The sequence below is a fragment of the Peromyscus leucopus genome, chromosome 1 (assembly GCF_004664715.2).
Source record: "Peromyscus leucopus breed LL Stock chromosome 1, UCI_PerLeu_2.1, whole genome shotgun sequence".
NCBI lineage: Eukaryota > Metazoa > Chordata > Mammalia > Rodentia > Cricetidae > Peromyscus > Peromyscus leucopus.
The window spans coordinates 154,079,590-154,105,777 of record NC_051063.1 but is presented as its reverse complement, the minus strand read 5'-3'; the positions used below and the strand labels follow the sequence as shown (position 1 = coordinate 154,105,777).

Genomic DNA, 26,188 nt, shown 5'->3' with positions numbered 1-26,188 from the left:
GGTGAGCAACCCAGCTCTGCGGCTGCTGAGACTGCCTGCTACCCCCACCCCCACCCCCACCCCCACCCCAGTGGCATCACAGTGCTCATTACAAGACAAAGATGCCCGCCCCTGTGCCATCTCTAAAGAGGCTCCTGGCTCATGTGTGATCCAGACACCCAGTGTGAGCTGAGGATCCTGTTAACACTGGGAGGCAGGGAGAGGAAAAAGAGACTCTTAACAAGAAAAGTATGTAAATATGACCAGAACTATTCATTAGCACGGTGCGGCCAATATAAACCACTTTCCAAAATTAGCTAAAAGAAAACAAATCTGTGTGAAGTCTGACGTTCTGGTACTGCCTAAGGGGGTTGGGAATGGGTGAGAAGCTTTTGTAATTGTTGCCATAGAGATGGGTCAAGAGCTCTGGGTTGCTCTGGTGGGCAGCATCAGCGCAAGTTGAAAGCCAGCAGAGGAGCCACCATGTGGCCTAGATGCAGAAGGTGACTATCTGAAGGATGGAGCAGGAAAAAGGAACAGATGAAGGCCAGGATGCCTTCCCCAGAACCCCGTTGTTTGGAGCCAAATGCAGCACAGCCTCCACCCTGAGCAGACCCTCCTCACCGTCTGCCATCACCTCCGACTTGAATAGGTTCTCTACAGTATCTGCACTTCAGGTGTGCGGGGCAACCTCCAAGGCTGGGTGTGTTACAGTCTTTGTCTCAGTACGCAGAAGTCCATCCTGTAGACCCATACTCAACGGGCAGAAGCAGGGGCCTATCTGTGAGTTCAACGCCCGCTTGGTCTATATAGCAAGTTCCAGGACAGCCTGGGATATGTAGTGAGAAGCTCCTATTTCAGTTGTGATCAAGGCTTGACTGGGGTCTCATGCTAACAAATATGCAAACCTCACAGGAAGTACGTTGTCTATCTCTTCTGTAGCTTAGACGGTGATCAAATACCATCTGTTGTAGCAGTTGCCATGGCAACACCTTTCTCTGAATACCAGCAGAGCTGAGTGCAAAGCACATGAAAATGCTGAATGCAAGTAAAGATGACTGATTCTCCTGGAGCTTGGAGCTCCTGGCAGAATGGGGCCTTGGCCGTACCAGGTCCACACAAAGCTTCTCACTGTGCCCCTTGGTGCTCTCCACTCTGGAAGAGGGCAAGGAACTATTGCATGAAAGTCAAGCCCGGCCACAGCCATGTTTTTTTTTTTTTTTTTTTTTTTTTTTTTTTTTTTTTTTTTTTTTTTTTTTTTTTTTTAAATCACAAGATGCCCAGACCCTAGGCAAGGTTAGGTTTGAACATGCAAATTCTGTCACTCAAAAAGCAATGTGACTTCTAAAATTTATACATCAGCTCAAATGATGTGTGTGTGTGTGTGTGTGTGTGTGTGAGAGAGAGAGAGAGAGAGAGAGAGAGAGAGAGAGAGAGAGATGGAGAGAGAGAGAGAGAGAGAGAGAGAGAGAGAGAGAGAGAGAGAGAGAGAGAGAATGAGTATGCAGAGAGAGTACTCTTCACTCCTGACGGTGCTACTTGCCATCAAAATTCACCATCGAGATGTGAAGATGGCTCAGCAGGTAAAGGTGTTTCTGCCACACAGCCCCAACACCTTGAGTTTCCTCTCTGGACCCCACAGTGGAAGGAGACCAGTTCCTCAAAGCTGTCCTTTCCACACATGCACTGTGGCACATAAAGCCGCACTCACACACATACAGTAAGTTTCTGCTGTGGCCCTGAGAGGGACCACTACATAGTAGGGACTTAATACTTGCCGACTGAAGAAATGGAGGGGAAACTGTGCTCAGGCCTAAGGAAGAGGCAGAGGTGGGGAAGGAGGGGAGGCAGGAACTTTCTGTCACCAAGGCAACTGCAGCCACACCCTTCCCAGCCGAGGATGGGCTATTCTGTGTTGGGCATGGCTCCAGCCACAGCCTCCACATGAAGCTCTAGGAATTATGCACTAGAAGAGATGAGGAGGCACAGAGATGAGGAGGCACAGTCTTCAACATCTGATTCCATGTAAAAGGAATGCGCCCTATCCAAAGGTTACCATGCTCCTCTGATAACCTGTCCTCATGTCCGTAGGGAGCCCAGGAAGCTCTGAGTCAGGGAAGTCTTGAGCGAATGTGTATTGTTGACATGGGAACGGCCATACTAAGGACTCATGAGATGCTGGGAAAGCCGTTCCTTGTACGGATCAGGCTCAGAAAGGCCAAGCCTCTCTGTCCAAGTCCAAGCGCTTGCAAATGACTGATCAACGTGTACAAACAGCAACTGCAGCTTCTTCTTCTGGATGTTTACAGCCTGAGGCGGCTCAATCCCTCCCCCACGTGCTGCCCATAATACACAGTTCGGTGCCACGTTATCAGCGTGCACACAGCCCTCCAGGCCCCTGCCTTCTTGCGTGTGTATGCGTTTGTATATCTGTCTTCTCTTCATTCTCTCACCAGCCAGGGTTCCCAAGGACCCAACACACCCAAGGCAAGGTACATCTCCACACCCGTTTACAAAAATAAAATACACACATAAAAGAAGGAGAATATCAACTCAAAAACCAAACTTCACTCCAGGGACATGTCCTCCTAAACACTAGTCACAACACACTAAGGGGGCATGCCAGGTGTCTGCCAGCTTCACCTTATTTCCTCACACCTCTGTCAGTATAACCCCAGCAAAGCTCACACAGAGCTTTTTATTTTAGAAGGAGGCTTCAGAAGTAAGGGATCACACCCCAGTTGTCCATCTTTTCTTAGACCAAAAAAAAAAAAAAAAAATACTGGGAGCACCCAGGCCTGACCTATAGATCACCTAGCTGCTGCTTGCCTAGATGGTTTGTCAATCTGCTTTTAGGGATGTTAATGGGCATAAAGTCACGGCCAGATGAGAGGGATAAGTTCCGGCCTTCTATCACAAAGAAGGCTGACAAGAGTAAACACTATTGTATAATCAGAATAGCTAGACATGAGAACTGGAATGCTGTCCCTCCAAGAAACATTCATGTCCAAGACGATGGATAGTTGGTAATCAAGACAAGCAATGCACCATATATGAATAGTGAAACACCAGGGTGTATTTCAAAGACTGTCTGCCACAAACTTAAAAGCAAGTTACTAGTCCCCTCCCCCCACCCCTTTTTAAATTTATGTGCATTGGTATTTTGCCTGCATGAGGGTGTCTGGTGCCCTGGAACTAGGGTTACAGACAGCTGTGAGCTGCCATGTGGGTGCTGGGAGTTGAACCTGGGTCCTCTGGAAGAACAACCAGTGTTCTTAACTGCTGAGCCATCTCTCCAGCCCCTACTCATCCTCTTTTTGTTGTTATTGTTGTTTCATTTTCTTTCTTTCTAAAGAGTCTTTTTCTCCCTGATTAATAGTGTGGGCGTGTGTGACCACGCACATGTTTGTGCATGGGCACGTGTGCCACGACATATGTGTGGAGGTCAGAGGACTGTTTTGTAGAGTCAGTTCTTTCCTCCCACCTTTACACGAACTCTGGGGATCAAACTCAGGTCCCTGGGTTGCAGAGAAAGCACCTTTATCCACTTTACCTTACCAGCCCTGGTTTTTCTGGGACAAGGTCACATCTATTGTCCAGGCTGGCCTCAAACTCGCAGTCATTTTATTTTCTCGTGTGTTGGCTAATAGGCATAAACCACCATGCCCAGCCAATTCATTAACCTAAAAAAAAAAGGCAACTTAAGCTCTACTGTCAGGTCCCTGGCCCCAGTCATCAGGTATGGGAGCTGCTTTAGGGCCAGAAAGAGCTTATCTATGGTAGCGGGCTCCAAACTGGAAAGCCCGAGAAAGTGGGGGTCGGGCTGGGTGTGGCACACGGCTCCATGTCCCCCTGTTTCTCTCCCTGCTCTCTTGCCTTGCCCAGCTCTTTCCTGCGATTTGGCAACATTATCTACCATACCATTTATAATATTTATAACTTTAGCTTTCCAAGATGCTGTCAAGAATTCCTTGGGAAAAAAAGAGGAAACTTTACAGGAGTTTCTCTGATGTTTTAGCAAATGGGTAAGTCCATATGGATACAAAAAAATTCTAGAGGGGGAGAAATTGAAACCAAGCCTCTCAAATTCCTCCGGTGACTATCTTTTTCCACTGTGTCTCCAACTGCCTAGACTACTTCATTTTCCTAGAGTTTTCCAACTTTCCAAATCTTCCCTTGAAACAAATCGAGCCTGACAAAGGTGCTAAAGCCGGTCTTCGCCCGGAGACTCCCAGAGCGGATCTCCAGAGCTGAGCGCTGCCCGCTTGCTTTCACAGGTGGCGGCTCGGTCAGTGGAGGCAAGCCATTAGTAATGGGGACCTCCACCCAGCACAGCCCTGCTCGGTGCGTTCAGCCAGAGCCCAGCTCTTCCTTCCCCCTGCTCCAGTGACTTCCCTGTTCTTGTTTGCTTTTCTGTTGCTGTAGTAAACACTGCCAACAGCAACTTCGGAAAGGATTGATTTGGTTACAGTCCATCATGAAGGGACCTCAGACAGGAGCTCAGGAAGGACCCGAAGCGGACTGCCTGCTGCACTCAGACTGCATGGAATGATGCTTCAGGGCTTGCTCCCTCTGACTTGCTCAGCTGCCTTTCTTCGTCATCCCAGGCCCACCTGGCAAGTCAGAGCCGTACTCACAGTGGGCTGGGCCCTCCTGCCATCAATTAGGTAGGAGTTAAGGAAATGCCTCACAGACAGGGCCATGGGCCAGCATGGTCTGTTCGATCCTTCAGTTGCGGTTCCAGGTGACTTTAGGTTTGTGTCAAGTGGACAGCTGAAGCTAACTTTTCAGAGTGCCGGCATCAAAGTCAAGAACTCCAAGTGAGGAGTAGAGTATGAACAGAACAGAACTGAGGAGGGCTAAGGGGCCATACTGGAGGGCTTCATCCAGGCTTTGGGTTACCAGGGGCTGGAGGGTGAGAGAACAGGGAGGTGGCTGTCAAAGGCACACACTTTCAGCTGTGGAGACAAGCAAGTCCCTGGGGATCAAAGGCACAGCAGGAGCGGTGATGGACAGATGTGCCAATTAAGTCAATGATGGGAATCATATACAATGTGAATGACAGCTGTAGTTTGGAAATGTCACTGAAGTGTGCTAAAGGCTTCACAGCCCAGGCTGGTGCTATTGGTGGGTAGAACCCACTCAGTATAGGGCCTAGTGGGTGTCACTAGGGGTATGCACAAGGGGCCAGGTAGATACTGCCTTTCCTATTGGTTTTTCACTTTGTGGCAGCCTTGAAGGGAGAAGAGCTTTGCTCTGCCATGAGTTCCTCACCACGATGCACGGTTGCTCTGCTGTAAATCCAGAAGCAACAGGAGATAGCAGATGTGGAGTGAAATCTCCAAACCAGGGCGCCCAAATGGAACTTTTCTCTTTGGAAGCTGATCGCCTCAGGGATTTGTTACAGTAACCGAAAAGCTAACCCAGGACAGCAAATTTACATTTTAAAATTAGATTGTGTTTTGCAGAAACCTTTGGCTTTACCCAGAGAGAAGGAACAAACCCAGACACGAATTTTAGCCAGAAAATCATGACTTCCAGTTCCAAACAGTGACACTTGCAGAAGAATCTTGTCTGGGAAGTAACTAGAAGGCAGAGGTCTCACACGGTCCTTGAAAAACACCAACTAAACACACCCGCTCTCTTCCAGGCCCTAGCCTAGACGCAGACAGCACAGTGACAGAACAGTATTGTCCTCCCTCAAGGAACAGCCAGCCTCCTGGGCATGCACTGGCTTCCAAGCAAACAACCACTCCATAAACTGGCCGTCACAAGCGTGTTGAGTCAGCTTACACACTTAGAACCAGTCATGGGCTCACCATGCTCTGCGTCTTCTTGTCGCTTTGCTTCTTTATAATCCTACACCTCAGGCCACCACAAGTCCAAACAATAAAGCAAACAGAAGGCACATCTACATTTTATCCCCAAAGCTGTTTGCAGGGAGAGCTGAGGGGTTGGACTGGAATTATATACCACCACCAGTCACCAACAGATAGTTGGGAATTTTGCAAGTCACATGCAAGATGCCTCATACCGAGGAACTAGATTTGACCAATACTTCTAAACTCTACAGTATGAGTAAGGACACCTGCCACTCAGTCAGAAACTGAGAACAGAAATAATTTAAATAGTATTAATAATCGACTCAGCTTACTGGAGAGCTAGAATGTCCGAGACATGTTGTGGTCATGAATGAGGAAAATACACTGGACATGGGGGGTGTCTCCACTGCAGGACACCCTTGAGCTTCCCAAGGCTACATGATCCCTGGTGCACCTGTGTGGAAACAGTGACAGCGTTTGGCTTGTCATACGATGCTAATCTCTGCTGCTATTTAAATCTTTGTGCAAGCATTCAGTTGAACCAAATAAAACTTCCACTTACTGTTTTAAAAAAAATTCATGTTTACTAAAAAAACAAAACATGAATACTGACCATTTCATGTGCTGTCACCTCCTTCTCAATGTGCTAAGAAGACAGCACCCATCTACTCCCCACGTCTACTCCAAAGACTAAGGTTACCTGCTGGGTAATGGTGAAATAGGCCACTCCACACCAACTAATAAATGAAGCAACTGGTAGAATCTGAAAGTCAGAACCAAATCCCAAATCCCCAAAGTCCTTTTCAAAGGAGTCTCCTAAGAACAGTTACACATAATACATACAGATGGAGATCCAGGGATGGGGAGATGGCTCAGTTAATAAAGGGTTTGCTTTGTAAGTGTGAAGACCTGAGTTCAATCCCAGAAACCAAAAAAAAAGCCAGACCCTGTGGCATGCCCTTGAAATCTCAGCACTAGTGAGGCGAAGACCAGTGGACCCCTGGGCCTTGCTGGTCAGTCAGCTCTAAGGTCCAAAGGAAACTCCAATTCCCCAAACCCCAAAAGGCAGTCCAAATATCCAGAAATGGGTTCAAGCTGGACTGTAGAACAATTTCTGGTGGTTAGATAAAAGCCAGCATTCCTCAGGAACTTGTGAAATGCGTCATTTCCCTTACTTCTGACAGAAGGGACAAATGGCTATCTGTGGTGCCTGTTAGAATATTAAAGCTCATGCTGGCCTCTAGCCTACCTTAGCATCTCAGGTACCTGTTACACATTTCAAAGTCCATGCTAGCATCCTAGGCCTTCTCATCTCCTCCCCTACTTCACACTCCCCTCAGCTCACAGGCTTCCCTCCCCACAGCTATTCCTGCTATGTTCTCTCGATCTCTCCGTTCCTGCTTCTCTCACTATGTGTTCTCTGTCCCCTGCCATCCTCCCATCTCTCACAGAGAGCCCTGACCCTGGCCAGTCTGCTGGCCATATCCAGTTTATGTCTTTCTCTCTTTGTTCTGGACTCTTCCAGATGCCTCTGGCTGTTCTCATGAATATTAGATGGCCCTCCGGCCTCCACATGCATACACACACACACACACACACACACAGAGAAGAGCCTTTTGATTTGCTTATGCAAACACTTTCTCAGAAAGAAAGGGGAGGGAGAGGAAACTGTGGATGGTATGTAAAATAAATTTAAAAATTTAGTAAGAAAAAGAGAAGAAAATAAACAGAAGTGTTTCGTAAACTGTACTTCCTTGTGTAAACAACCAAACAGCAAGCGCTTCTCCAAGCTGAGCACTGAGCTTTTCCTCGGGTCGTTTTCCCAGTCTGAGTCTTCAGCAATGTGATAAGGCAACTCACGAGGGCTTCATTCATCCAGGCCACATCCAAGCCTGTCCCCTGAAAGGACACCTCACAGAGGAAGGTAGCTTCCTTCTAAGAGGGTCTGAAGTTCATTTGAAGTATTTTCACACTTCAGAAGCAGAGACAGTTTAAATCCCTGAAAAAACATTTATAAGCACTTGCTGTGGTTTGAATGAGAAATGTCCCCTACAGGCTCATGTATTTGGACACTTGGTCCAAAGTTGGTGGTGCTGTTAGGGGAGGTCATGGAACTTTTAGGAGGTGGGGCCTTCCTGCAGGAAGTGTGTCCCTAGGGGTGGGCTTTGAGGTTTTATAGCTCAGCCCCACTTCCTGTCTCCCCCACTTCTCTGCTTCCTATGAGGGATGAAATGTGATTTCTCTGCTTCCTGTCTGCCAGATGAGTCTCCTGTCCTGCTGCTACGGCTTCCCCATCATGAACTCCAAGGCAAAGCAAACCCCTCCCTCCCTAAGCTCTTGGTCAGGGTATCCTATTACAGCCATAGCAACTAAACTCGCACGGTGTTCCTCCCAAATCAAGATGCTTCTGGAACAAGAATCTTTCAGACTACCACAGGGCCAGGCATGGGATTTCCTAAGAAGTTCGTAATACTCCCAAGCATATAATCGTTTAGTGGAGTCAAAATGAGTGTCGGGGGCTAGACCGGCAACAAGCCAATAGAAGAGGCCGGGTACCAGAGGGTAGGAGGAACCACAAGTGCAGTTCAGTAGTAGAACACCGAGCTGAGATGGATAAGACCCTGGGTTTGATCCCTAACAGTGCAAGGGGGGGGGGGAAGGTAGGTGGAGATGCGAATAGTCACAAATCCAGTCCATACCTGCCCAGAGGGAGCAGCTGCTGCCCCGTTTTAGCCAATTTTTCCCATAAAGAGCTAACTCATCCTTGCCTGATTATCTTTCCACCAAAGCAGTAAATCAATTTTTGCCACTCTCATTTAATGGAGAACATCAGCCGGGCTTTTTTTTTTTGTTTTTAAAGTCTTTCTGACCCTGCACTTGAGACTCGTAGGCCACCACCCTCCACCTCTGCTCAAGCGAGCACAGGGCTCCCAGCTCTTGTGTGCACACATAGACTGCGAACGCCTTCAAATGCGAACAGGCATCCCACGCTAAGTTCTGTTTCATGGAGATATAAAAAGAAAATAAAAAAATTTAAAAACCACACATAGAAAAACCAGGCCTTTGATGCTAGGCTGAACATAAGAACTCCATGAGGACATGTGCGGGGAGGTGGGCCCAAGCACGGGGCCCAGATGGCTTTTATACAAACCATGATCCAAATGCTTATAAATCATCATTGGATTCCTTGTTCTGCTCAGGAAGGTCTGAGGCATGCTGCAAACCCACCCTGTCCCCATGCCATCACCCTGGCATACACCAAGTACCTCCCCGAGCACCAGGTTGCCAGCTACCACTCCGGACACCTCAGGCCTGGCATGGGTGTGAGAGGAATATCCCCTTCAGATTTCCACTGAGCATTTACCAGGGATAAGACCTCTGCCTGCAAACCACTCATGTCCAGTAGGGAATACAGTGAGCTAAAGAGATTAAAGCATTGTTTATATTACAGAGCTTTGTTATCATCATACAGCCCAGGGGCCAGTGAGATGGCTCAGCAGGTAAAGGTGACTACCGCTAAGTCTGGACCCCCTGACCTGAGTTTGATGCCTGGAATCTACACAGCGGAAGGAGAGACTAGATTCTGCAAGTTTATCCTCTGACTCCATACACGCATCATGGAGTGTGTGCGCAGAGGATCAGATGCTCTTTTCTGGTCTCCATGGACATGCACGTATCTGTTCATATGTGCATGCGTGCACCTGCACACACACACACACACACACACACACACACACACCAAACAAACAAACTTGGGGGAGAAAGAAAAACAAATAGCATATAAAATGTGATCAGTCTCTTGTAAAATTTGCTTAAATGTCATGGGAATTACAAGACAAACATACATTAGGACCCTAGAATATATCCACATAGCAAACGAAGGGTCATAGAGACCAAGGAACTAGGACTGTGGGGACGTCACTTCCATGAGACCACAGCCACTGACAGGAACAAGGCAAACCCCATCTGCTTAGAATGAGCAATGTTCTTAGCCGGGCAGCGGTGGCGCATGCCTTTAATTGCAGCACTCAGGAGGCAGAGGCAGGCAGATCTCTGTGAGTTCAAGGGCAGCTTGGGCTACAGAGTGAGTTCCAGGACAGGCTCCAAAACTACACAAAGAAACCCTGTCTTGGAAAAAAAAAAAAAAAAAAAGAATGAGCAATGTTCTTAAAGACTGTCTCCCAGAAGAGCACCAGATTACGTCCTATGTCAGCCTCAGCAGACATTTTGTAAATACTGTCAACTTAAAACATTTCAACATCCTGATGACTAGATACTGTGCTTAAAAGTATATCTGAACAGGTATATCCCCGGGGGGGGGGGGATTTTCTTTTTTCTTCTGTTTTAAAAACAAATTTTTTTCAGACAGTCTTACTACATAGCTCAGTCTGTTGTTGAACTCATGGCAATCCCCCTGCCTTGACCTCCTGGGGTACTAGGATTACATGTGTGTGCCATTATACCCAGCTGAGGCTTTTCTCTTGAATCTAAGACAATGTGGAGACTCAAGTGGGGCTGGGAGCTTGGTGGCCTGAGCGCCGCATGGGAGCTTGTAAAGGTGATCAATTCTCCCCCTCCTCTCAGACCCCTAGGGGGTGAAAAAGCCTCAGGCGGCCCAGAACATCCCACTTACCATGTTCCTCGTGCTCACTGAAGTTTGAGAAGCCCTGCTTAAGAGGCTTTGCCAAACCCAAACGACCTGCTACATTGGTGTCTTCTCAAACCCCTTCATAACTGTGACGTGAGCCGGGAATGGCAGTGCCCAGCTATGATGCTGGAGTGGATTGTGGGTTCCCCACCAGCCTGGCTGCCTGGTGAAAACTTGTCTCGAAAAATTAAATTTAAAAAATAAATAAATAAAACTAAGTGGCACTGTAAGAGAAGATACAGAACGGGAGAATTTCTTGGCCTAGAACAACTTGGAAAAATCTTCAAGCATTTTAAAGCATTACACTCACTAAAAAATCTGAAGAGCAGCATTGCTCCTGCCCCTGATAAGTGCCCTAGTGGTCAGATCACATACAGTTTAGCTCTTCCATCGGAGAAACATGAGCTGAACACGTGTAACCTGGATAGCCCAATGCCAGGAGCAAGGCAAAGAGATGGAAAACAGGCCACTGGCAAGACAGAGCTTTGGCGTTATTTAATAACACATAAAATATGATCAGTCTCTCATAAAAATGGCTTAAACATCATGTCAATTACAAGACAAACACACGTGAGTCGGGGAGCATGACCCACTCAAGTTTACATTTGCAGAAGAACTGTATCCGTCAGCATCAGCTCTGGGAGTTCCGATGAAACGGCGCAGCCTTTCATGGCTGCTCAGAGTGATGCAGGGGTAGGGGATGGGGGAGGAGAATGTGCCAAAAACGAACTGTAACTACTCTATAGACCTCCTACCTGTACCTGCTCAGAGGGTACAGATATGGAGAGCTTCTTGCTTTCCTTCCTCATATATGCCAACAATGGAGGTACCTCCCAGGAAAGTCAGCCTTACAGGAAAGAGCCTGGCTAACTGTGTCCAAGAACCCCAAGAACTTCCTTTCTCATCTGGTAAGTCACTGTGCTTGAATCCTAGAGTGTGTTAGCTTCCTGATGCTACTACGAGCAATCGCCACAAGCTTAGCAGATTTGAACAACACATTAATTTACAAGGGTCGGACGTCCCATATAGGCCTCAGAGAGCTAGAGCTGTGTCCATTGGCAGCCTCTACAGCAGGATGTACCCCTATATTTCTAGTGCCCCTGTATCCCATGGCTCATGGCCCCTGCCTCTGTCCCCAAAGCTGGCGGTATGGTATCCATCAGGCTCTATTATTTCCTGCCCCTTAAAAAATCCTTGTGCTCACCCTGGTTGCACAGATCAATAGGGAGTGGGTGGGTGGCACCCAATGGGAACTTCCATCTCATGTACACTTGACATGAGCCTCTTATACCGCCCCCCTCTAGCCTCACAGCCTGCCTAGGGGCATTCTCCCCCTTTTACAAGAGAGAAGCTGCCTCAGAGAGATCTGGGCTTTGCTCAGCTCACAATCAAACAGCCCTGCCCCGTTACAGCCCATGCCCATCTTTCTTCACCCTGTACCTCTGCGATCCTCCACAGGATAACAGAAAACAGTTAACATGAGGTGTCAAGGCACAGTGTTCGGCACACAGTGTGTGCAAGGTGTGTTTCCTGTACAGTACTGTATGTAAACAGTCGGGGAACACTAGGAACATCGGCTCTGAGGAGGGAGAGAAGAGGGGACGTGCTCCTTACAGTGACCCCCATCAGCGCTGCAGAGCTTCTGACGCCTCACCCTGCGAGCTGTGAGGAGACTAAAATGAATCACAGCATCTGAAGCACTCGGAATGGTGGCTTGTCATCCCTGTCCGCTTGGTGTTAATCTCTGGTAGCATCCCATGGGATGCTTCGGCATGCCGCTTACAACAACAACAAAAGAACTCAAACTGAAAATGAGCTACATGTCCTGACAAGTGCCATTTCCTATGCAATTCTTCTGGATCAATCTAGGAAGAATTAAGAGAAGGAAAGAACTTTCTAGAACTTTGCAAAATTTTCCTTAACCCCTGCGAGCAGCTTCCACACTGCTACCCAGGGTGTCAGTTGCGGCCTAGCTGGAGGTGATGAAATAGGAATAACTCGCATTGCAGACCTTCTACCACAAACACACCTGTGCCAGCTCCTTCCTTTGTCTGTCTGTCTACCAGACAAGTACCAACCACCTGTTGTGTGTCAGTCATTTCTCTGGCAGAGGCCTGTGCAGCTCAGATGAGATACGTATTCCCTATAAGGATGACTCTGGTGAACACACACACACACACACACACACACACACACACACACACAAACAGGCACCTAGTTATGTCAGCTCTTCTGGAAACAATTGACCCAAGCATTAACGGCCTCGCTGGCCCAGAGGGGACACACAGAAGGTCACCCTAGGAGACCAGACAATACATATCAAGGTACAAAACCTGAACACACCCAGCCTTCCTCATGCACCTTACAGTGTCCAGCAGCGGGGCTAAAGAGGACAGTGACTGGATCCTGAAGGGCCTTCTAGCTATTCTTGAGTGTGCAGAAGAGGAATGGAGAGCCAGCAGTAGGCTTCAACAGACCCAAGTTCAGTTTCCAGCACCCAAGTCAGGCGGCTCACAGCCACCTGTAACTTTAGCTCTAGGCAATTTGATACTTCTGGGCTCCTTGGGCACCTGCACTCACTCATCAACAAATCCATACACAGACATATACACACATAAATAAAAACAAACTTTAATGAAATAAAACAAAACAGAGGCCTAAAGTACGAGACAGACATGGACTGCTACCACTTTAAAATATAACAGCTTGAACAAACCAGGACGGTGGAATGTCCACTGGGTAGGAAACTCTGGGTGCTGCCTGCCACTCTTGGTCCTGGCTTCTTTCTATTATTTTGCTGTAAACTCTGAGAGGCCTCTGAGCTTTCCCCCATTCCTTCTTGGTTCTGTAACATGTGTGTGCCCTTCAGGCCATGTAAAAATAGACCCAGGAGCCTGGTGCAGAGGCCACTCAGCTGCCAGAGGATCGCAAACACTCCCGAGGCAAGCTGCTGGCTTGCTGGCAGCTGCCTGAAGGGCTCCTGGTCACTGTGCCTAGAAATTTGATCCGGTTGCAGATGTCCCTCTCCTGGCCCAGGAGGCTCTGTAGAGCATGAGGCTGAGAGACCTGGCGCCCAGAGGCATCTCAACTAGGGGCCACCTGCCCATGGCAGCACATGAGTTCCCAGTGACAGGTCACCTCAGGCTTTTCCCAGAAACATTCAGACCCCTCCCTTCCTGCTAACTCCTAGCTAAGTCTGACTGCTGCTGTCTCCCAGGTCAATACACATGGAGAACAAGGGTGTGTGAGGAGAAATACACCATTTTTACTGTGTCCCTTCTCCATGTCAGCAAAGACCCCAACTCTTCCTCCTCCTGGGTGAATAACCTGTTCCCCCAAATCCTCAGTTCCCATATGCAAATATAGACTAAGAACCATGCCTCCTTCTTAAAGCCGTGATGATCCCTAATAGTGTCAGCTTGATGGAATTTAGAGTCACCAAGGAAACAAGGGCATCTCTGTGTGGGAGCTTCTACATTGAGTTAAGTGAGTTGGAAGACTCAACCCAGTCCAGGAGGCACTAATGCATGAGCTGGATCCCAGACTGAAGAAAAAGGAGACAGTGAGCTGAGTACCAGCATCCATCTCTCCCTGCTTCCTGAATTCAGGAACAGCATGACCCAGCTGCCTTAAGCTCCCGCCTCCATGCCTTCCCCACCACGATGGACTGTACCCTCAAACTTCGAGCCAGATAAGCCCCCTTCCTAGCCGCCTTTGTCGGGAATCTGTCATAGCAGTGAGAAAAGTAACTACCCAACAGTGTTGAAAACTGCACATAACCAGGCGGGCTCCTGGCACTCGGCACCCGTGGGGGAAATGCGACCCTTGCTCTGTGAGGTTTTTTTTTGTTGTTTTTTGTTTTTCCTCTCTCACATGTTCCAGAGAAGTGAAAAGCTGAAACTAAGTGGATTATCAGGGCCACGCTGTGAAGAAGGGGCTGGGCCAGGTGTGATTAAAAGATTAGGCTGGACACTATGCGGGCTGTGTGTTTCTCTTAGCAACTCATCATCTGAAGAACTAACTATACTGAGTGGTACCCCACGCCCAGCACACAGATCATCTTGTGGAAACTGTAAAGTGCAATGCTACCAGGCAGGTGCTGTCCTGATCCTGGTGGTAACAGAAATGACATGCCCTGTAATAATCCAATCACAGAGGGAAGAGAGGAATGAGGACCAGAGCTGGCACCTGCTGCCATGGCCCCGAGGCCTAACGCCACCTCACTCCTTCCTCAGCTCTACCCCTGTGTCTCCTCAGAGGCTGGCCTTGGAAAAGGTTGGCCAGGGTAGGCCTGCTCTAAGCTGTTCACCCCTCTGGTAGCAGCAATTCAGCTTTTTAGCACTAGTGAACGGGGTTCTACACATAACTTTGGCGGGGGCGGGGGGGGGGGATCTTCCCATGGAACTTGGAGAAAAGCCTGCGGAGTCCTGCCATCCCCTTGTCTGTACTTATGTGCAGACTCTGTCTTGGCAACCTGGGTATTAGCATTTTCCACAGGGCAGATTCTAAGCAGGGGGAGGGGTTTGGGGTTAGCCTGAGGTCTCTAGAGCCCCAGGGGGCAATGGGTCAACCTCTGGGATCTGCTAAGCTGTACGCAAAATTCTGGGTCTCTATCACTTGAGGAGGAGAGGACTGGCATTTTCCCTCCAATTTCTCAAGAGGTCTACATCCTTAAAGACACGAACCACTAAAATGATGGCATCAGCAGCATCACCATGACAACTGCCAAGGAAGCAGGGAGAGGCGGGGAGCAAGCTCAGCTGCTGCCTGCAAGGAGGTGAACTAAGGATGTTTACCCAGGACTCTGACAGCGCCTGGAGCAAACGCCATCTGCTTTAGTGCACTTCACCATTTTAATTATTTTCAACTATCAGTGTTTTCATGGCTCCTTTAGTTCACACACAAAATTCTTGATGAGCTATGTGCTATTATTATCATTCCCACTTCACAGGACAGGAAACTTGAGGCTTCAAAGATTCAATGATTAGTTCCGGGCCGCAAAACAGCAGGAAGGAGCTGAATCTTGCCTGGCTCGCAACTCAGGCAGTCCTCAGTCCAGGTATTCCAGGGGAAAAGGCAAGAAGGTTCCCAGAGAGCCACAGAGGGGCCAACAGGCAGTTGGAATGGAGGCCTAGCTGGAGGAAAAGGGAGGTGTGGGTCCCCTTTCTAAAAGACCCAGCTCCATGCCTCCCCCACATGAGGACAGAAAGCCAAGTTGCTTAAAATAATGATTAAAAGAGAAAACCACCGCCCGCCAAGGCTCCACAGGGAACAGAGTCCCCCCACCCCCCACCCCCACCCCGAGATCTCATGGGACATTGAGTTATAGGCGAGAAGGAGAGACCCAGTGGCTGCTCAGCACCCTCTGGCTGAGCTCCAAGCAATGTTTTCCTTCCAAACCAACACTTAATTCTGCTGAACAAATCATTTGAAGGCCAAAGAGATGCCCCCTCGGTTACCATGGCAACATCATACAGCCAAAACATTTCAACCAGCTTTGACGCACACACAAACTTACTTAAGGGTCAATGGAATATGTTGGATAGGGGAGAACGGCGTGGAGGTGGGGCGGGGAATGATGTTTCTAGAGCTCTATGTCCAAGGATTTGGCCCCAGAAGATTCAAAGTCAGACTGAAATAGGCTTACAGACTTCATAAAAACAAGCCGAAGTCAGGCTTGCTCTGGAAAAGTGAAGCCTTCACTTTATCAACTATGTCAAGCTTCACTTTCTGAAGAGCTGGGCACTGAGGGTCACGGACGCTGAAGGATGAACATCAGGCTGAGTCCCGGGGGGGTAGTACTCAACAATCTGGCACCCAAGCCTCTCCCTGCAAAGGGCCATGCTGTGGCAGCCACAGCCAACCAGGACTGGATATCCCAGCACAGAATGGGCTTATAACCAAACAGCACCACCACATGTTAACGCTGCCATAAGCAATCGACGACTCCTTCCAGCTGGGCAAGTTTGCAGTTCCTAGATCCCATGGCTGAACTGCCATCCAAGCCGATGGCCTTGGATCTTACCCTTGAGAAAGCTTTGCTCTGGAACTGTCCCAGAAGCAGCAATCTGGAGGTGGAAAAGCAGGTTCATTCCAGGTCTACACAGGCCTCCGTGTCTGCGAGGCCGGCCATACCTCGGTCTTTCCCAGGCCCCACTTTTCATCATGGGCACAACAGGGTGAGGGCAGATACTGCAGGGCAGCCAGAGGGGACTCACAGCTGCAGCCTTCCCAGATACCTGCCTCAGAAATGATTGCCCTGGGGTGGGATGGGCTATAGAGTCCTGGTGTTCTAACTGTTCTCCTGCCCAGGCATCCGACTGTCCTTTGGGCAGAGACCGCTTCTTGCTGCTTGCTCCTCACCTGGCTTCGCTCAGGGCTTGGCACCAGGAGACACTCTGTTGGCTGACTGACAAGCTGATAGGATGCAATATCATGTCCCTCTTGTCTACGTGCCTGCACCCCTGGAATTCCAGTCCATTTCCAGTGTTCTCACTTTTCCACGCTTTTTCTAAAGAGTGGGGCTTCTAGGAGAGTGGGGCTCACAGCAGGGGCTGAAACTAGAGCTCCTGGCCAGCCTGTGCACGGGGCATTGGAAGGGAGGGAAAGCGGCCTCTCTTCCAGGTTTGTTCTTCCTACGAAGCTCACTGCCCAGCTGAAGCTTTAGCCCCCTGCTTGTCAGAGTTCCTCTCCTAAAGGCTCCTGGTGGATATTCTTTTTCCGTATTTGAGAGAGGCACTCACCCTCCCTGTGGACCAGCCATTGCAAGTTCTTATCTCACTGTGTGTCACCTTCCCTCTACCCAAACGATGCTCTCCTTCAAACAACAGCAAAGGGTCATCACTGATCACTCCAAATAATGTTGCCGGGCGGTGGTGGTGCCTGTCTTTAATCCCAGCACTTGGGAGGCAGAGGCAGGCAGAGGCCAGCCTGGTCTACAGAGCAAGTTCTAGGACAGCCTGGGAAACACAGAGAAATCCTATCTTGAAAAACAAACAAACAAACAAAAAAACCAAAAAAACCTCTCACAAAATAACAACAACAATAATAATAACAGCAACGAAAACAACAATAACAATAATAATAATAATAATGCCTAACAGAGAGATTAGCTTTTTAGAAATCTAGAGATGGTGGCTGGCATAATCTCAAACTCAATTTGACAGGTATACAGACATTTTAACTATGCGTGGATGTTTACACACACACCATGCACCCCACACAGGCATGCATGCACACACATAATTATTCAGTCAGTCAAAGCAACATCTCACTTCCTACATGACCTGGTAGCTCTGCCTCATGCATCTGTCACTGATTTATGTCACTGTAAACGACAGTATCCTTGTTGCACACATCACCATCACCCTCATTGTCAACAGAATAGAATGGCTATCAGATACATTCTTCATTTTCCAGGACTCCCATCATCTTTGCTGAACCCTTCTCTGCTCTGTATGCCGTGAGACTTTGTCTGCCTCCCCACCCCAGACTGCAACCAATTATCACAGGCAATTGTAGACTTTTATATTGCTGTTCTAAAAAAGAAAACACCCCACACTGCCTCCCTCCAAGTACTAACATAGCTGAGCTGTGGGGAAGCCACAGGATTGCCTTGCTGTTGTGATAGTATTTATAACAAACACATTTGCAGATAAAAATAAATTTTCACAGAAGAGCCTGAGATGGTGATATTTTATAAGCTTGAAAGTAGACTTTAATAACAAGCAGCATTTCCAATAAACTGTGCAGAAAATACATTTGTACCAAATAAAATAGAGAGCTGCCTACCTTCAAATGTCAGCTCTATACTCAGGACAATGGGCTAGAACAAATGCATTGATATCTGTCCTAGAGGAAAGGAATGCCTCTCTTTTACATGAAGATAGCCCCATGTATAAAAAATGCTTGTACTAAAATTAAGTCTTCTAGTGTCCAAAATTTTTCAATTATTAATACACTAGACAGCTGCAGTAGCACTAGTAAAAATAGCAGCCAAGGCTTCCCAAGAGTCAGAGCAGTTCCCAGAGTCCTGTCTGGGGATTTTCCTACGTAAGGAATGGCTGGTCTGTGGATCAAAGCAAAAGAGACAAGCCCTCCAGAGGCTCGCCCAAGAGAAGAAACTTGCTTCAGAAGTAAACTGGAAAATGACACACACACACACACACACACACACACACACACACACACACACACAGCACTTTAGCACTTTATAATAAAAATACATCTTGTGCATTTTAAAAAGTTGTCTAAAAAGGCTGCCTTCTGTCCAACTCTTCAGGAAATTAAAGAGAAAATTGTCAGAAAATTAAAGAGAACTTGAGAAATGCCAGGCACTCTGGGATCTCTGTGACACCTGTCAAGCAGTGGGGAGTGGGGTGGGGATGGAAAACTATTTTATGCTCTTCTTTAGATTTCTGGAAGTGGCTCCATGTGCAGGTTTTTGAACTTCCTACCAGACTCTGACAACATGCATTCTCTGGGTGAAGCAGTAAATGCTCCCACATCACAGGCCCCCTTTCCCCCAACGCAGTGATCGATAGGAATTCAAAGACTTGGCAACATGAGGAGAGAACACACTAAACTAACTACAGATTAGTGTTTGCCTTTTAAAAGCTTAAATGCATCGCACTAGTGAGGATATCACTTGTCAAGGTTGCTGAGCAGAGTCTGGACGCCACTGTTCATTTCTCTCTTACCACCACGGTGCCAACTTCACGTCCCTTTCATCCTCGCAGGAAAGCAGACCACATGTCCCACACTGATCAGTAAGATCTCACCACCCCATCTGAATCTCTACCCCACACAGGCAGAAATGATCACAGACCTTTGAGTCATAGAGTGTCCATGCTCTAAGCATGCATGTGTTTGTGCCCATTCTGTATGATTTATTTTCAACATAAAGGATGTTTGCCGCCTGACAATCTATACAGATGTCACACCCATTTCTTAAAGAATGCCAACAAATGTGTCAGAAGCAGAAAGAACAGCTACTTGGGGGTGGCTGATGGGGAATTAACCTAAGTAAACCCATGGAGCAGAGCTTCTGGTGTGAATGTTTTTCAAGCTGGTCAGGTCCTTTAGCGTCCCAGCTTACTAACCTTACACAAACATTACCAATGGACACACTTACCATTTGCGATCTGTTCTTTGGACAGCCATTGATGTCTTCAATCTTGTCGTTCGCTGTAAAAGGAAACACAAGTTAGTAAAACAAATAGCACAGAGACACATTCAGGACTGACTGTCAGAACGCTTGAGTCCAACCAAGGCCTAGGGCCCACACTGGGGTCCGTCTGATCAAGGCTGTGTGTGAAATGCTGAGCCGCATCTAGCAAGCTTCAAGACTTACTCATCAAGCTGCCATCCTCCAGGGACAGCTGGGACAAGGTCATCATCACTTCAAGTAGAGACAACTGCACTGACAATCATCTTGCCAATGTCTGACCTGGGAAACAGTGAGCTAGGATTGCTTAGGAGGCTACAAAGACACAGATTTAACTGCAGCCTCTCCACAAGGACAGGATGGTTCTGAGGGGATTGGCCCACTTCTGACTCAGCAGGTGGGGACAGAAGCCAATGAAAGCTGCTCAGAGCAGCTGTGTCCAGAAGTACCAGTGCTGCTTTTGGCTGTCCTAACATCACGCAGGGGAAGCAAATGAGAAGATGGAGAGAGTAAGACCCCAAAGCACCTTGACCAAGACCACACAGCAAATCACACATGCTTGAAGCCCAAGCACCTGGCTTCTGGGAAAAGTGAAGAAAGGAAAGAAAGGGGGTGCATTGAATGAACAGGAATCAAGCATGAATGAGGAGGAGAGATCCAGCTTCCTAGGGTGAATGCAAATTGCCATGTAGAAGTAGAATTCCTAGGAAAATACAACCAGGGTATCTGTGGAGAGGGGTCAGTGGGAGCAACAGGAGAAAGCTAGTAGTGCTGTTTGTTTGTATCAGCTCTAGAGTTCCTCAGCCATGTTTGCTCAGCCTCTCTAGGCCGTATACTCCTCCTCTATGTACAGGAGCTGATATCACCTACTTCAAGAGGAGCAGTGAAAACGTGATGGCGGGACACTGGTAAAACAGCACAGGGCCCGGCACACAGTAGGGGCTTTGTGTATGATAGCGTCTCATCTTGAGGACCCCATGTGGGGTAGGCTCAGAAACTTGGCTAGAGTTTCATATTGGAATCGGCCTTCATCCCTGGGCCCTAAGTGTGTCACTGGAGGGCAGCGTGCACTGGGGTCTCTGCTCTCCGGCCTAACCCCAACCTACGGATCTCACATGGAACACCCCCTCTTCTCGTCTCCCCAACCCAGGCTTTGAGAGCCTGGCAGACATGCCAAGGCTATGTCTTGCATCGTCTCCGAGCTCAAAAATGTCTGCAAATGCAATTCTTCCCCACTCCCTCAAATTTCTCATCAGACTATTATGACTCTAATGGCTACAACTTCCACAGAGAGGAAAGCCTAAAATCCATCTAAAAAGGATAATGGCATCAGAGCCTTCAAAGAGTTCAGAATACCGGCCCTCCAGCAGCTCAGATTATGATTACATTTTCTCTTGTGCTCTGTCTTGAGAGAGAATCACGAAGATGGAAAGCAAGCTCGGGGCACGAGCCAGCTGGGTTAATACAGATTTGCTTGATTTATGCATGCCAAAATGATTAGCCGTACAGGGTGGTGACCCACCAGGGGAATTTCAATCTTCAGAGATGGAGTTGAGGATTTTCAAGTCTACTCAATGTCAGGACACAGAGAAAGCAGTTTTCAAAAGCCCTAAGACCGAAGGAATATCCAGGAAAGATGATGAACGGCGCCCAGTTGGCCGGAGATGTGGCTCAGTAGAAGAGGACTCGCCTAGCACACGCAGGCACTGGGTTCAGTCACTCGTGGAGGGGAGAGAGAAAGGGGAGGAGCTGGTCAGGGAGCAGAATGACATTTGTTCTTTAGTTCACGAGAAGATACAAGTGTCCAGAACAGACTGCTGTCTTATAAACGCCGCAAGAACGTAGATTTCCGCCTGCCTTGTTTCCTACAACAATCTCAGGGCTTTGGGCAGTGCCCAGCATAGCAGTCATTCAAGAAATATTTGTCAAAAGGAATGAAGAAGTGAGTATTCCGAACATCTCAAGGAAGCAAGGCTTTGCTGCTGGTTTTGAGGCAGCTGCCTCTTTGCTAGTAAATACAGATGGACATACTGAAGTTAGGAAAACAACCGAATACTCTGAACAGATGGCATTCCTTCACACACAGGAAACGAGCAAGCACAGAGGCTCAACTTTCCTACGTTAGAGTTAGTGTGTGGTCCTGGTCAATTGTTTTTTTGTTTGTTTGTTTGTTTTTTGTTTTTTGAGACAGGGTTTCTCTGTGTAGCTTTGTGTCTTTCCTGGATCTCACTCACTCAGTAAACCAGGCTGGCCTCAAACTCACAGAGATCTGCCTGTCTCTGCCTCCCGAGTGCTGGGATTAAAGGCGTGCGCCACCACCGTCCGGCATCCTGGCCAATTGATGGTGAAGGTATCTCCACTGCATGCTTGCAATTGCCTGAGTTGTGAATCACTGTCCTGATAAATGCACCTGATCAGTCAGTGTCCACCTCACTGGGTTTGACCAGGACCCATGTTGCTGGCTCCTTATCCACAGAGCAGGATGGGTAGCTGGGATTGCCAAGGAGTCACTTGGGGAGTGGGAAGGATCCTGTTCAATAGAAATGAAAGAGTTTGGTCTAACGACTTCTCTAATTCTTACTGGCAGTCTGTCACATAAATGTACTCATTCCATCTGTGAATTCAAACATCACAGCTCCTATGACCTAATACTGCCATTCACAACAGTGAAAATAAACCTGCAGGGTGCAGCCTACTTATCAGCACTCAGAGAGTCACACAAAGACAGAAGTCAGATGGCTAATCCAAACTCAAATTCTTAAAAGAGCAAGGCTAAGTCTTGGGCCACCTAGTTTCTATTTTTATATAATTTAAATACTTCTTGACTTAAATCCCCAAGTATTTCTACGGTTGTCATAAATACTTACAGTGCTAGAAGCAGCAGTGGTGGTGTTGGCCCTTCAGAGCCAAACATATTAACTTAGGGCAGGGGGTCTTTGGTTGGAGCCCCAAATCAGATAATCAAAGAAGCAGACATTTGTCTGCAGGGCGCTCAGCCATGATTAAACTGGCATCGCTAAGAACCTATGGCAGCTACCTATCCCAGCAAGTTCAAGGCGTTCTCAACCCTACTAATGCAGTGACCTGTCTGCACACAGGACGACAAGTTAGTGATTGGAACGCGTCAACACATACCTTCAGTCAGAACAGTGACACTCAACTCTGAACCTTTCTATAACACATCAAAGCACACAGTACATTTTAACAGCTTGTGATCTGGTGTTCTGAACATCCCTGGCTACTGATGGCCCAGGAATAGGGAGGGATGCAAATGTCTTACACAGAGTCACACCTCAGGTCATTAACAGAAGGGGTAGAGTCCCACACATTGTCCTGAACTTCTGGCGTAGAGGGAGCAGAGGAAGCCCTGAGTGAGTCAAGTCTGGAGTAGACAGCCATATCAAGGGCTCCAATGCCTCAGTTCCACAGCAGTGGCAAAGTCTTACCCAAGTGAGGCTCAAGAGGGATGGCAAAGCTTTCCTCAGGGGTCCGAGGGTGAATATTTAGGAATGTGTACTAGTGTGATCCTCTGGGATATTTACAGCCAGAGACAGCTCACATGCACAGTCTGCCTACCCAATCTCGCTCCCCCTCCCCCTCCCACGCTCAACTCACAGAGCTTTCCTGTCCATTCCCAGTACCTGGGTATGGCATGTAAGGAATAGGCAGCACATGACTCAAGACGCTCATACCAGCAAGACTGAGCATAGAGACTCACCTCTCTGCTCCCAAAGGCCAGGGTCTTCAACAGCAGTGTTCTCTACCTACTGTACGGAAGGCAACCCAGGGAAGCAAGGGTCACAGACAACCTAGCATTCAGTGTGTGTGTGTGTGTGTGTGTGTGTGTGTGTGTGTGTGTGTGTGAGAGAGAGAGAGAGAGAGACAGAGACAGAGACAGAGACAGAGACAGAGAGACGAGGTGGGCCGGGTGTCTGGGACAGATAAAGACTGAGAAAAACGGGGAGAAAGTGTGAAGGTTCCTCTTGAGGTCACACATCTAACGCCGCCGCTTCAGAAATGAACTGGTTCTCAGGCTGAAGCTCAGCATGCCTGGTGCCCTATCTGGGGTTCCTGCCTGATACTGCCCTGCTGACTCCACCCTCAGCCTTTCCTCATGGGCTCTTCCTCTGGGACTGCCTGGCTTCTCTTCTCATTTCCTCCCTCCCTCCCTCCCCTTCTTTCCTTTCCTTCCTTCTCTTCTTTCTTTTTTGGGTTTTTCGAGACAGGGTTTCTCTGTGTAGCCCTGGCTGTCTTGGAACTCACTCCATAGACCAGGCTGGCCTCGAACTCAGAGATCCGCCTGCCTCTGCCTCCTGAGTGCTGGGATATGCACCACCACTGCACATCACTCCCGCCTGCTTTTTGCCACCACCCTCCCCCTACCTAAATTGAGGTCCATTTTCTCTCCCTCTTCCTAGCCTCGTTTTCTCTACACAGGAGCATGTTTTTAAAAAGAAATCTTACTTTATCATCATTTCTTTGGACAGACTCTCGTTAGGTTGCTTAGGTGGTCTTGAACTCCTGGGCTCAGCCAGTCTCCACACCTTAGCCCATCATAGCTGGGACTGCAGAGGCATCCCGACACACCTGGCTTGAATCATTTTAGAGTAAGCAACACAGATCACATCTGGAGCCCCTTGTACTTCGGTATGGATTTCCAAAGAACATGGATATCATCTTCCATGGTATAATTACAAAACTCGGAAAATTTAGCGTTGATACAATGCCAGCACTCCAATTTTGTCAACGGACTGAAAAATGTCTGAGAGGGCATTTTATCCCCCTTCGGGGGCTGCAGGCCGAGACCACACAGCCCACCTCATTGTTTTGCCTCCTGAGTCTCCTTCTTCCTGGCATCGGTTCCCACTTTGTCTGTCAAGGTGTTGATGCTTTTGGGAAACACAGGCCTGTTTTGTTTTAATATCTATTTATTTTTTTTAACAGAATGTTCCACAACTTGGGTTTGTCTGTGACTTCTTGTGATTAGTTTCACGTGCTCCATCCCAAACTGGAACAGAACTGAAGAAAGGTATACCCTTTTTTTCCCAGGGTACCACATCAGAAGGCCAGGAGTCCCATCTACCCCTCACCAGGGCTGCAGTCCTGATCATGTGGCCAAGGTATGGGCTGATAACCCCTCCATAGCAACTAGGGTTCATCTTGCATGCATCCTCAGTTTGCATGCTCCTTATAAGATAAAACCTAGGTGCTGCAGAGGAAAGAGATACTGGCCCCACCCTCACCAAGCCTTCTCCAGTTTCAGTCCACACCGAGGATGACACCAGGAAGATGCAGCAGTGTTTATCAGAGGCAGAGTTCTCCTGTACAGTCCAGCCCCCTCTTCTCCACTGCTGGGCTTATAGTTAAATTTCCTACTTATTATCAGTACAGTCCGTATTTTACTCCATTGTTAGATTCACTAGTATCCTCAATTCATTCCAACACCCTAGATTTGACTGTTCTTTACAGCCCTGGAGACCAGAACTGGTCCTTAAGAAACAGTAAGGAGCCGGGCGGTGGTGGCTCACGCCTTTGATCCCAGCACTCAGGAGGCAGAGGCAGGCAGATCTTTGTGAGTTCGAGGCCAGCCTGGTTTACTGAGTGAGATCCAGAAAAGGTACAAAGCTACACAGAGAAAGCCTGTCTCAAAAAAACAAAAGAGAGAGAGAGAGAGAGAGAGAGAGAGAGAGAGAGAGAGAGAGAGAGAAAGAAAGAAGACAGTAAGGAGAGATTCTGTTCAATGAAAGGACTTCTGTGTGAACACATGTATCCCTGGAGTCCAAATCCAGAGGCAGAAACTTAATTTCCCATGTGGTTGTATGTGGAAGTGGGGCTGATGTGGGGTGATTTAGTCATGAGGACAAAGCCTTCATGAATGGCATAAGAGAGACCCTGATTAGAGAGGCTCCAGAGAGACTTCTCACCCCCACCAACCCTTCCACCATGCCAGGCTTGCAGGGAGTAAAATTCCTATGCCTGCTCCTCTCAGCTTTGCTTTTTTCTTTTCTTTTCTTTTTCTTTTTTTTTTTTTTTTTTTTTTTTTTTGGTTTTTCCAGACAGGGTTTCTCTATGTAGCTTTGCGCCTTTCCTGGAACTCACTTGGTAGCCCAGGCTGGCCTCAAACTCACAGAGATCCGCCTGCCTCTGCCTCCCAAGTGCTGGGATTAAAGGCGTGTGCCACCACCGCCCGGCTCCTCTCAGCTTTTCTGAACCTCACTATGTGCCAGCTCCAGATCTAGAGAGGACAAAGCCCAAGACCACAGGAGCTGGAGTGATGGAGGTCCCTCTAGTGTGGCTGGGCAGCCAGGGAAGTATCAGAAAAAACTGGACTCTGGAGCATGAACAGGAACACAAGAGCCCAAGGGTAGCTACTGAAGTCCAGCACATTACAAGCATGGCCAGTAGGACTCTAATTCTGGAAGACTGCTGTGTGGATATACATTTGAATGCATTGGTATCCACATACAAATACACTCTACATTTTCTCATAATGAGCATATAAAGGGGGGACCACTGAATTCAGAATTCAAGAGGAGGGATGCTGGAGAGTGCACACCAAGATCAGAAAGTGTT

General features: G+C 48.0%; 1 protein-coding gene across 11 annotated transcripts in view; it reads right to left on the bottom strand.

Moving 5' to 3' along the window:
• The window catches only part of Nav2 (neuron navigator 2), a 362,047-nt gene that overhangs the window by 213,096 nt on the left and 122,763 nt on the right, over window positions 1-26,188 (bottom strand). For all 11 annotated transcript variants that reach the window (XM_028880150.2, XM_028880151.2, XM_028880152.2 and 8 more), the window contains exon 3: window positions 19,583-19,635. In XM_028880150.2, coding sequence (XP_028735983.1) covers window positions 19,583-19,635 — 53 coding nt within the window. The remainder of the gene's footprint in view (window positions 1-19,582; window positions 19,636-26,188) is intronic.